This window comes from Trichoderma breve, chromosome 1 (assembly GCF_028502605.1).
Source record: "Trichoderma breve strain T069 chromosome 1, whole genome shotgun sequence".
NCBI lineage: Eukaryota > Fungi > Ascomycota > Sordariomycetes > Hypocreales > Hypocreaceae > Trichoderma > Trichoderma breve.
The window spans coordinates 6,635,824-6,647,876 of NC_079232.1; the positions used below are offsets into that span (position 1 = coordinate 6,635,824).

At 49.0% G+C, this 12,053-nt stretch overlaps 4 protein-coding genes across 4 annotated transcripts; 3 read left to right on the forward strand and 1 right to left on the reverse strand.

The window, feature by feature from the left end:
- Positions 1 to 479: 479 nt before the first annotated feature.
- On the reverse strand, positions 480 to 1,896 carry T069G_01933 (SRR1 domain-containing protein; the record flags this gene model as incomplete). The annotated part of the gene is made up of 3 exons (XM_056169143.1): positions 480 to 1,158; positions 1,297 to 1,537; positions 1,650 to 1,896. The coding sequence occupies 3 exons, from the start codon at positions 1,894 to 1,896 to the stop codon at positions 480 to 482; spliced, it is 1,167 nt and encodes a 388-aa protein (XP_056034459.1).
- A 1,858-nt stretch (positions 1,897 to 3,754) lies between these two features.
- On the forward strand, positions 3,755 to 5,760 carry T069G_01934 (pyridine nucleotide-disulfide oxidoreductase domain-containing protein; the record flags this gene model as incomplete). Its single annotated transcript, XM_056169144.1, has 3 exons — positions 3,755 to 3,898; positions 3,953 to 4,418; positions 4,517 to 5,760. The coding sequence occupies 3 exons, from the start codon at positions 3,755 to 3,757 to the stop codon at positions 5,758 to 5,760; spliced, it is 1,854 nt and encodes a 617-aa protein (XP_056034460.1).
- Positions 5,761 to 7,859: 2,099 nt separating this feature from the next.
- Positions 7,860 to 8,722, forward strand: T069G_01935 (uncharacterized protein; the record flags this gene model as incomplete). The annotated part of the gene is made up of 3 exons (XM_056169145.1): positions 7,860 to 8,032; positions 8,076 to 8,388; positions 8,441 to 8,722. 3 exons carry the CDS (start codon positions 7,860 to 7,862, stop codon positions 8,720 to 8,722), a joined length of 768 nt encoding a protein of 255 aa, XP_056034461.1.
- Positions 8,723 to 11,357: 2,635 nt separating this feature from the next.
- Positions 11,358 to 12,008, forward strand: T069G_01936 (hemerythrin HHE cation binding domain-containing protein; the record flags this gene model as incomplete). The annotated part of the gene is made up of 2 exons (XM_056169146.1): positions 11,358 to 11,594; positions 11,658 to 12,008. The coding sequence occupies 2 exons, from the start codon at positions 11,358 to 11,360 to the stop codon at positions 12,006 to 12,008; spliced, it is 588 nt and encodes a 195-aa protein (XP_056034462.1).
- Between the last annotated feature and the right edge of the window lie 45 nt (positions 12,009 to 12,053).

A 12,053-nucleotide genomic window follows, 5' to 3' on the forward strand; every position in this document is an offset into this window, starting at 1 on the left:
TAGTACACATCACTTCGACTTCGAAAATCGACATTTGGGCGTTTTAGGGCAGCATGCGATGGCAACTTTGTTTTTCCATCTTTTTTTTTCTCTTCTTTTCCCCAAGGGCGGGCATGTATCATTTCACTTGCGAAGCAGGCAGGCATGGAATAAGACGTTTACTTTGTCAATTTGTAGTAGTACGATTTCTACCTCTCTTTGTCTTTCTCAGCTAAAAACGCTCCGAACTCGTCGAAGATGTGCATTTTGAAGATGTCATATATTTGCGACGAACATTAGGGGAAGGAAAGGGTATCTAATAATGCTTAGGGGGGTTTGATCATGACGATCATCACAAGGGGGCTTGTATATAAAGATACATAGGCGAGAGTGCTGAGAAAAGGAAATGTGAACGTGCGCCCTGCTTGGGGCCGCTGAAAGTACCAAAATCGCTGAGAGAGATGTCGTGACTCGTGAGAGCTTAGTGATTGGAAGAATCATCAGTCAAGAGGCTCTTGTTTGATGTAGACTTCGTGCCATTCAACAGGCTCTTCTTTGATGTAGACTTCGTACGTCTCAGAGGGCTCTCGTTTGACTCCGGCGTAGCTCGTCCCAGAAGGCTCTCGTTTGACTCCGAAGTTATCCGTCTCCGTAGGCTCATCTTTGATTACAATGTAAATTGCCTCTGTAGACTCTTCTTCGATTTTAACGTCGTTCGGCTCAGTAGGCTCTTCTTTGATTTTAACGTCATCCCTCGCAGTAGGCTCTCGTTTGGCTCTGAAATTGCACCTCTCAGGAAAGGTAGGCTTTTGGTTGCCCTGGAGGCCGTACGTCTTAATAGGCTTCTGCTTGGCTCTGACGTTCTTTGTCTCAGTAGGCTCATCTTTGATTTCGACGTAGTTCATCCCGGTAGGCTCTTCTTTGACTTTGACGTTGTTAGTCTCAGAAGGCTCTTCTTTGATTTCGTCTTTGGCCTCGACGTAGTTCATCTCAGCAGCGGCCGCTTCTTCCACGGAGGCAACCGCCTGATTCTCTGGGTATCTGAGGTACAGGGAGGTTGCATAGAAGATTGTGTTGTCTCTGTCGTCTTCTGGGAAGGTGACGTGCTTATACGTCTCATGCATCTTCTTAATGGCGAGAAGGTGCTCTTCTTCTTCTTTTGACGGCGAAATAAAGGTTCTAGGGATGATTAATATCATGTATATATACATACCATTAGGAGGCGGTATTGAAGACTTCTTTTTCATTGGATTTGAGAAAGGAAAAAAGGAAGAAAGGGAAGAGAGAGGAGGGAAAGAGGGAAGAAAAGAAACTTACTTGGACCAGACAACCCAGTCAGTGCCTACCCAAACTGATGGTAGCTCTCCCTGGAGTGCCTTGCCGTAGATTTCTTTGTACAGATGGGGGCCGTAGAAGAGGGTTCCAGCGTTGACCGAGTTGCTGGCAACGGGCGAAGCGACAACTTCATGGCCCATTGCAGTGAGAAAGCCAATGTCACCGGAGGTGAAAATGGGCTCCTGGAAGATGCATTTGATGGGCCCGCTGTTGGTTTTCTCCTCTATTTCATGGCCAAGTTAGTGATGGGCATTGTATTAGAGGAAAGAGAAGCGATCAAGGGTTCATCTTGGATTTCTGAATAAGAAGCTGAAAGAGATGGGATGGTACAGTACCTAGCAAGCGAACCATGAACAGCATGGCGGCAAGTTGCGTATGAGCTCTTCTCTTGAGCTGCCAGCTCCCATCGGTAGGATCAAAGGATCCAATGCCCAGGCTGATGGCCTGGGTGACGGGCTTGTCGTTGCCATCGGCTAAAGCATCAGAGACGAATTCAGTAATGGTATCTCGGAGAGAAGCGGCACCTGGAGAGGTTTGGAACTGAGCGTTGAAGTTTTCAAAGTCTTTCTGGATTTCCTCCATGGTAAGATGGGGGACAGCCCGAGAAGGCTGGGGGAAGGGGTTGGATGTTGAAGTGGATCCCTGTCCTCGTCTCGAACGACGAGATTTGGGTCGGACCACGGTCCATTCTTCAGCTGCCGGCATCTTCTTAGGGGTTTTCACTCTCAGGGGTAGGATGCAAACGGAGGGTGGGTTGTTGAGAGTGAGTGAGTGGGTGATGGGAGAGATTCCTCCATGGGACGTTGGTTGATTTTTCTTTTTAGTCTTCGCTGTGGGGTAGGAGCGCTGTACTGTACAGTGGTTTCAGCGCTCGATTAGCGGTGCTACAGCGGGTGTGGTAGGGCCTAGCGCACGGCATGTCAAGCAAGCGCACGGACCACTTTGGTTTGACTGCACCTGAAAAGAAATGTTAACTTTGGCAGCTGCCCAAAGGGGCAGTTTGAGGCAAAAGTATCATAAGCTGGAGTTGGGAAGAAAATGAAAAATCATAGGCACATACCTTATAACAGAGTACATTTATTATCGATAATTTCCTTAGACCACTTTTGTTTGACTGCACCTTGAAAGGAAATGCTAACTTTGGCAGCTGCCTAAAGGGGTAGTTTGAGGCAAAAGTATCATAAGTTGAAGTTGGGAAGAAAATAAATAAGTTGGAGTTGGGAAGAAAATGAAAATTCATACCTTAGGCACATATATAACAGAGTACTGGGGCGTAGCCTTCCTCTGACCTAGCTATTGCAGCTTTGATGACCCTCTTGATAATAAATATAACCTCTATAACAGAATACATTTTTTATCGATAATTTCCTCACTCTGTATGATTTTTTTTTTCGTGTATGATTTGTTTGGTTTGTGGTAGTGCCTGGCACCTACTAGGTACTTACTAAGGAACATGTTTCATTGTGATGCGCTGTGCCTTTAGCGTTGCTGAAGCTAAAATTCCACTGTATAGATGCGCTACGGCACGTCGCGTGCATGGGCCAACCCTGCACCTCTTAAAAAGTTGCTCTATTCGAAAGACAGATTCAGGTGATAGTATCAAAATCAATATCATCAGTCAGAGCTGGGAATTAAAATCAAATATATTCCCGATAGTTGCCATGCTTATTTTATTAACCTTTACGACTCATCATATGCATAGTAATCGCCAAATGCCGATACCCTTCCTCCATTTAACACAACAGGTACTAATACACCGCAGTAAGCTAGGCAGGTACCTTGCCGGGCATAGCGCAAGTCAGCTAGATGCCGCACAGTCAGATCCGATCGGCCACGATCAGCCATGATTATTATACCCCGGATTTTCCCTAATATGCATCAATCAACATTGCAATCCCCTGCTCGGTTGAAGTATTATTTGTTGCCACGGTAGAGTAACAAGGGAAATCATAATGCATATTACACATTTGCATGTTCAGAGTCAGCCCCTCTACTAATCACATGAGATATCGCTGCCTTCAAAACAGCCCCCAATGCAACTCTACGACTTTGAAATCAATCAATTACGAGAACAAACAAACCCCCCCAGCTCAAGGAGAACCAATCCAGTTAGTCGTCTGCGGTACAACGAATAGCCTAATCTGCTGCTTGTCTCAATTACGTGGCAGAATTTGGGGGTAGATCCGAGATTGATTTGTCTTAGATAACAATGTTTCACCGTGCAGCCATCGCTTGAATGTGGCTGGCGTCATAACGTGAGACCCCGATGCGGAGTAGAGCAAACTCCCGACCTCGGCACTATAAGTAAACACTTCCCCTCATGGGATCGCCATGTACATGTTGGGTACTCAGAATCAAGTTATCAGTTTTCTTTCGCTTCATCAGATTTCAATTGAACTGACCTTTTCTTTACTTATCATCTAGTCTTGCCAACTTCGCCATGGGCTCTGCTCAACTCCATGGACAGCTTCCCACCTGGGAACGCTCTGCTCCCGGATCAATCAACATCTCCCCAGCCGTGTTCCCCAAGTCCGCGTTGACTCCAGCTTCAGACCTAGATGCGAACAAGACCACCGGTGATTTGGTAACGCAATTGAACGAATCGCTCGCAAAAGCAGACTACGCATCCGTCTCGAAGCTCTTTGTTGATCAAGGCTTCTGGAGAGACCATTTGGCACTGACGTGGGAGTTTCGCACAGCACAGGGCCCCCAGGAGATTCTCAGCCTGCTAGAGACAAGCTCCAAATCCAGAGATGGGTTTCGTTTAAAGAACGTTACACCGGACACAAGCTCTGCGCTACGAGCTCCCAGGGTTGGACCTCTGGATGGCGAGGGCGAGGTTATTGGGATTACTTTCTTCTTCAACTTTGATACAGTCATCGGATCAGGAAAAGGTGTGGGCAGAATTATCAACGACAATGGAACCTGGAAGTTCTATTCACTCTACACAGCCCTCCAGGAGCTCAAAGATTACAAGGAGACGATCAACGAAAGACGGCCCCATGGAGTCGAGCACGGCGCAAAGCAAGGCCGGCAGAATTGGGCTCAACGAAGAGAGCAAGAGAAGTTGCACAAGAATGCCAATCCAGCTGTTGTCATCATAGGTGAGGAATCTCCCCGCTCTGTCCCATTGTTTATTATTCTCCCACCCCCGAATCAACCTTGACTACGAATAAAGCATTTACTTACATTCTCTACCTAGGTGCTGGACAATCCGGACTCACGATAGCAGCCAGATTGAAAATGATGGGAGTCGAAGCCCTGGTTATTGACGAAAGCGCCCGCGTTGGAGACAGCTGGAGGAAACGCTACCATCAATTGGTTCTCCACGATCCCGTCTGGTATGACCACATGCCCTATCTTCCATTCCCGCCCCATTGGCCCATCTTTACGCCCAAAGACAAGCTGGCAGAGTTTTTCGAAGCCTATGTAACACTGCTGGAGCTCAACGTGTGGAACAATACGTCCATTGGAGGAGCCAGTTGGGATGCTACCAAAGGGGGCTGGGATGTCAAATTGCTCCGACGTCTAGAGGACGGCTCGGTAGAGACTCACAACTTGCGTCCACGCCACATCATTCAAGCGACGGGCCATTCGGGCTTCAAGTACGTGCCGCAGTTTAAGGGGATGGATACTTTCAAGGGTGATCGTATCTGCCATTCATCGGAGTTTCCAGGTGCCCGAGAGAACAGCAAAGGCAAGAAGGCAGTAGTTGTCGGGTCATGCAATTCGGCCCATGATATTGCCCAGGATTTCGTCGAAAAGGGCTACGACGTGACAATGGTCCAGCGCTCAAGCACCTTTGTCACTAAATCCGAATCCATTACCGGCATCGTTTTGGCCGCTTACTCGGAAAATGGGCCGCCAGTGGAAGATGTAGACCTGTTGATCCATAGTGCCTCGATGGCTCTTCTCAAGACGTATCAGATATCCACTGCTAGGAGGCAGGCAGAGAATGATCGTGACATACTCGAAGGGCTCCTACGCGTTGGATTCAAGGTAGACACCGGGCCAGACGGTGCTGGTCTTTTCTACAAGTACTTTCAGTGGGGAGGAGGCTACTATATCGACGTTGGCGCTTCTCAGCTCATTATTGATGGCAAGATCAAAATGAAGTCTGGACAGGAGGTTTCCGAGGTGCTACCTCATGGCTTGCGTTTTGCAGATGGCAGTGAACTGGAAGCAGACGAGATCATTCTGGCTACAGGATACGGCAACATGCGTGACAAGACTCGAGTGATGCTTGGAGATGCTGTTGCAGACAAGGTAAATGATGTATGGGGCATTGGCGCTGGAGGAGAGCTTCGCAGCATCTGGCAGCAGAGTGGACATCCTGGCTTCTGGATACATGGAGGAAATCTCGCGCTATGCCGCTACTACTCGAAACTCTTGGCTTTGCAGATCAAGGGAATCGAAGCTGGATTGTATGGGTACGGCGAGAACTAGAGTAGACTCGACTGGTCTGGGCAGGTGTTTGCGTGACACTGGTAGTTACCCATATTAGACTTGAGACTCGGCTTTTGAATCCCAACAACCATACCTGCTTTGGCAGTTTCTCTCCCAACAAAGTGTTCGCGGATCTTTGTACGCTTTTGGAAACACACCGCTGGCCCAGTTTCCCTGTAGTATCGATCGATCGGTCTCGATTGGTACAGCCTCGCTTCAGATTCTTCACTCCTGCTGTCAATCAGGGGCAATGAGCAGGCAGGTGAGCACGGAGATGACGTTGTTGAATGGGTAGATGCCATACAAAGAGCAAGAGACGGATTCTGACCGCCTCGTTGTGATAGAAAGTCCAACTGGTGCTTCTCTTTTGGTCATAATGATTGCGTGGCCTGGAGGATTAGAAGGCGAGGGAAAGAGGGTGCACAGACACAAGCACCTGATCTCGCTTCGAATCTTGCTCTCTCTTTTCTTTTCCCCTCTTTCATCTCATCTCTCTCTTGTTTATTCTTTTCTTCCCTAGCATTCCCTTCTTCTCCTCTTGAACAGCACAACATCAACTTGTTCTCCATGAGCGTTGAGTTGCCAGTTGGACAATCTCGCCCTCCTCCTACCTTTACGCCGCCTAAGCCACATCAGCATATTCGCATCATCTTTGTCTTTTCACTCTCTTTCGCTTTTTTGCTCATCTGTCTCTACGGCCTATAATACGCGTCCTCTGCTCTAGAGCCTGTTTCTTCTTGTGGCTCAGACTGCCGCCGCTCTGCTCTTTTCACAACTTCACTTTTCAGGTGTGTCGCTGTCAACTCTGTTTGCTGCAGGAACTAACCTCTCTTCGTTACCGACATCGTGGTTCTCCAAATCAACAACTCGGTTGATGCCATTTGCAGTGGAGTCTCTTTGCTACAGAGTCTCATTCCATCTACACACCCTCTACACCACTCAACAAATTCGTGGGAGATGATTCTTTCCACAATCTGTCTCTTCTGAGGATTCATCCTCTTCATTACTCGGCTTCCAAGACTTCTGTCTTCTCTTTACTTCTCTTGACCATCACTCGTTCTACGTACGGGATCGATGGCGGCTCTAGATATAGCAGCGGAGGTAGCAAGCAGTAAGTAGAAGCAGTAGGAGAAGTGGCAGAAGCTCATATGCTAACCTACAAGACGAGCACTTCGGATCTCAGGACTCGCATCTACCCTCTTTATTGAAGGATCACGTCCATTCACCTTGTTGTCCTGAGGCATAACAACTGTCTTGTGCTTGACACCCATACTCTCCGGTCGGAATGTTCGCAGACACCATGTGTGTTCCAAGAGTCGATGGCTCGCTGCGTTCTACAATCCACATTCCTGGTAGCATTCTGCTGTGCTCCTGGCTGGCAACTGCCGAGACCAATCATACCAACTACCATTGTCACATTCAATCCATTGCCGACCAACAGATCCGCTTCGACACATCGTTTGACGGCCATTTGGCTGTAGATTCTGTGTCATGACATCTGGGCTGATCAGATGATTGACGCCCTTATGCCCATTGGAAAGGTATGACACCTTGCCTTCCCACAGGCAAAGCAGCCTTCACAGAAATGTACTAATCGCTATCAGCATTTGGCCTTGGCTGCGAGTACATCCGAGAGAGAAAGAAGTGAGGCAACACTTCTCGCAGGGGCATTGCTGCTCTACAGGTAGCAGCTTCTACGGCACAATATCCTAGCCAGCCCTGGGATGGCCAAGAAGATTGCAAGCTTTCACGCCGGCAGAGTGAGTCTTCACGTGGCAGTACCTCACTCCGACAAGCAGCCCATGACCAGCCTCATGGTCACACATAAGGCTCTGTCAACCCCTTCAGCGACATTGACGGCTACCCGAGAGATTCGTTGTTGAATTGCTTTCCCCACCAGGAGCTGTCGAAGCATTCGCAGTACCTGGAGCCAATCCTTCTCGAAGGTACAGGTTTATTTTGCCGACTTCCCCTATCAACATTATTGACCGCTGAAGCGTATATAGATGAATTTTGCGGAAGATCGGAATGCCCACGAGCCCAATTCTGGCGGCCGACCCCTTCCCTTTGGTCGTTGGTCTTGCGTGACATCTTCAACCATGGAACCTAGACTATGCGCAAAGCCCCAACACGCATGCCAGATGCAGAGATCCTCAACACAGCTCAATGGACCAGGACAGATGCCGAAACCAAATGTGCAGCAACCCACATGGACGAGAGGGTCTTCCACGACCAAGTACCAGGGCCACGGAACCCACGATGGGGAGACGATGTATGTGACAGTTTGATCCCGCGAAGACAGACGAGATCTGCAGCTTCCGCCTTCGGATACCCTGCCTGAAAGCCCTTGACACATCGCCGGAGATCCTCAAAGAGTTGAGAAAGGTCGCCCCGAAATTCCCAAATGACTTGCTCACCGACGAGGGCCTCCTGCACGCGCACCTCGTCTGGTATGATTTCATTCAGGCCCCAGAACTGAATCAGGAGAGATTCATCGAAGAAGCGCGGAAGGGTACGAGGAGGGACTCGGTAGCATGGACCGTCCCAGTAGCCGACTTGGTGGAGTGCATTCTGGCATGGCCTCACTACCTGAGGTGGACGGCTTGGAGTACCATCATTTTTTTTTCGGTATGTGGATCAGATATTCCGAGCGGATCTAGCGAGACTAACTCGTCCATAGATCAATGCAGATGATCTTGGGCCCTTGGAGCGCGCCAGGGATGGAGAGAGAGGTAGCGGCAGGGCCAACCCGGGCTGCAGGCTCAATGAATCCTTCCTTGGTGACCAGGCATCGGGAACTATCCTTGTTGGCAAAGATCAACTGCTCGCCAAGTCCTTTTTATGGTGGACTGTGATTCTACCACGAATTACACCAGATGATGTTCGCCAGTTGACATTCTCGGCCGCTATCGTGCACAAGTCCTACGTGGCCTTGATTCTTTCTGGCCCTCATCTCGCCTGACGTACCCTTCCGTGTCAGTAGCATGGCTCTACTATGAACAACACAAGAGGGAGTTCGTTAGCCGACCTTCTCGACCTCCTCGACTTTTATCGTGCCCCTTGTGCGTGCACGGTAAAGTCCTACGCACCCGGGATCTATCCTGGTGCAATTTTTGCCGAACAGCACGGAGCAAAGAGAAGACGTCTGTCAAGACAATTCAGTGTGTCGGAAAAAGGCAGTCCAGCTGTTGTCAATGACGCTATCCTTCCTGAGAATATTCAGCCCGTGGTTGACAAAGATGAGCAGCTGGCTAAGCCTTTTGCTTGGTCGGATGCCGGTTCGACCACGACCAGCATCCGACCACGAACAACACTAGACGAAGTTCACCGGCTGGCCTTGGAGAGTTATCCAATGACGACGTGTGGGACTTTGAAGAATCTTTGACGCCGTTCTCGCGCCCAAATTCAGAGAACAACAGCCTGCCGGATACGATACCTTTGTTGTCTGCAAAGCAAGATAACCAATCATTTGATCAAATCTTTTGCTTGGTCGGATGGTGGTTCAACCACAAACAACGCTAGACGAAGTTCACCAGCCGACCTTCTCGACTTTTACCATGCCTCTTGTGCACGGTAAAGTCCTACGTGGCCTTCAACTGGCCAAGCCTTTTGCTTGGTCAGATGCTGGCTCTACCACGAACAATACCAGGAGGAGTTCACCAGCTAACCTTGGACAATTGTCCAATGAAAAAAGTCGACTTCTCCGAAACTGCGTCCACCATTTATCGCAGCTCCCCTTTCAGAGGGGCCAATAAACCCAAGGACTTCATTTTATCCTTCATCATTCTTCATTTGTATTATTATACATATCTTAACTTTATTCTTTTTGGTATACAACCCGCCTTTTACGTACCATTCCTTGTCAGCAACATGGTCCGTCACACGAGTACAACCTGCCATGAGAGATTCCATTCCGCGGATTTTCAGGGACGTCGAGGGCGCACCGGGCCCAGCAGAGATTCTGGGCTTTTCCAACCATTAATAGGGGGGGAGGAGGAAGAGGAGGTTGAAGAAGGGGGGGAGGAGGGGAGAGGGGGAGAAGACAGACCCTTTTCGCCCAGTCGGAGGATCCTCGAAGGGCCGGGCCAAGATTCACGCCCGCCTGCAGGGTACATAGGCGGGGGGAGCTCGCAAGACGCAGAAGAAGCCCAGAGCTCCCCCCAGCCTCCAAAGCTCCATTTCTCGGGAAGGGGGCGGGGGGGCTCCGACGACACAGAGAAGCCTCCGAGCTCCCCCCGGGTCTCCAAGATGATGACTGGGTATGCAGGGAGAGAAAAGGATGCAGCTGCAGCTCTGGAGAAGGTGGCAGCGCACCAGCGTGCGAGTCGAGTCCAGCTCATGTCCAACCAACTATCAAGAGTTGCGTCACCATACAATTCATGATTGGAGGATCTATTGAGGCCTCAAGCCACCATCTACCTCTCCTTCGAACGCAGAAAAGCTGATTGCTAGGGTAGGTAGATAGCAATACTCAAATACTGCTTTATTTACTTCAACATGCTCATCCAGTGCCTTTCAATATCGAATGCAATTATCTTGTGCGATTCAAAGCAGAGAACTTGAACATTCATTTCGAACTTTGACAGAAGAAGTATTGAGAATTGTTGCTCGCCCCTAGCAATTTTCTCACCAGCATTCTTTTGCTCGAGGCAAAAGCTGGATGTTGTTATTACTAGGGAGAGCGTTTTTATTACGGGAGACTCGACCGTTTTTACATTGTGCGCTCCGTACACTCTATGCCTTTCTTTCTGCCTTTCTTTCCTTTAAGTGCGGTAGAAGCAAGGTTTGGACATTGTCTTTTATCTGACTAGCTGTCATAGATTATTGACTTTTTCTGAATAGGGGCTTTCTATATTCGATGGGGAAGTGCTCTCAATTACGACCGCAAACCCGTTGAGATCGCCATGAGTAACACGGCTACACGTTCAAAGAGGATGGAACTTGAGCTTCAATGGCCAGCCACGCTTCCGGTGAAGTGAAGAGAACTGAGGCTGGAGATTGGCTCTTGTTTAGGGGCGTGCTAGATCCCGTTTCGATGCCCCGCCCACATCGCAACCGCTCGTACTCACATTATCGCCACCTTGGGCTTATAATGTGGAGAGATAGGGACGGTGTTGATCGATCCATCGCGATCTCACGGAGAGAAGCATCCGAAAGGTATGTCAATACAATATCGAATATAATCACGCCAAGAGTAGCTTTTGGCGCTCGGGGAGTATTTGGTCATATAAGATTAATGCAGCAATTAACCTCGTCATAGTTATGAAGCCGTGTGTCGCCCGTCTTACAAAGTGTCAAGTTTACGATGCGATAACGTCACGACCTCATCAGCATTTTGAAATCAGGCTCTCCTCATTCGTCGCATCGAATCGACAAGGCATCATGTGTATTTTCTCAAGATTCATGAGACGTTGGCTATATAACACCTGGCGTTGAACAGGCTCGGCCTTGTATCCGCTCAATATGCTCTCAAATCGAGACATATCACACTTCAACTAAGAATGTTTAGTGTGCGCACCGCTTCTCTCCAGTTGCGCCAGTGTAGCAAATATTTCTCTCCTTTACTTGCCAGTCGAAGCATTCAACAGGCTGTCAGAATGTCTACCATCTCCGAGGTAATCATCAAAGATCACCGTGAGCTCGAAGAGTACTACAATGAAGTGGTGAACAATCCGGGAAATCACGATCATCAAGACCGTTATGGAAACCAATTCACCTGGGAGTTAGCCCGCCATTCTGTTGGTGAAGAGCTAGTGGTCTATCCTGCACTCGAGAAATACCTAGGTGAGAAAGGCAAAGGCATGGCAGAGGAAGATCGAAAGGAACACGCCGTGGTAAGTTTTTGACCGACCACACATGTCAGTCGTGAAGATGAGTTATTGATGACGCCGATGCAGGTTAAGGAGTTGCTCAAAGCCTTCCAGAACATGGAGGCTTCTGACCCAGACTATGTCAAGCAGCTGCAGAAACTCTGGGGCCCTCTCTCGGAGCACATCAAGGAGGAGGAGGAGCGGGACTTGCCTATTTTAGAAGAGAAGCTCCAGACTGTCGAAGGAGAATCAGCATCCATGGCCACGTCTTTTGGTTGGACCAAGGCCTTTGTGCCGACTCGCAGCCACCCGAGCGCTGGTGAACATCCGCCGTTTGAGACTGCCATGGGACTGCTTGCTGCGCCAATCGATCACGTTGCTGACCTTTTCCGCAAGTTTCCCAACAAGAAGGTGTCTCCAAATCCTTCCACTGAGTAACTTTGTCAAGTGTTTCAGTTATATTAGGTGCAATGTTCTTATTTT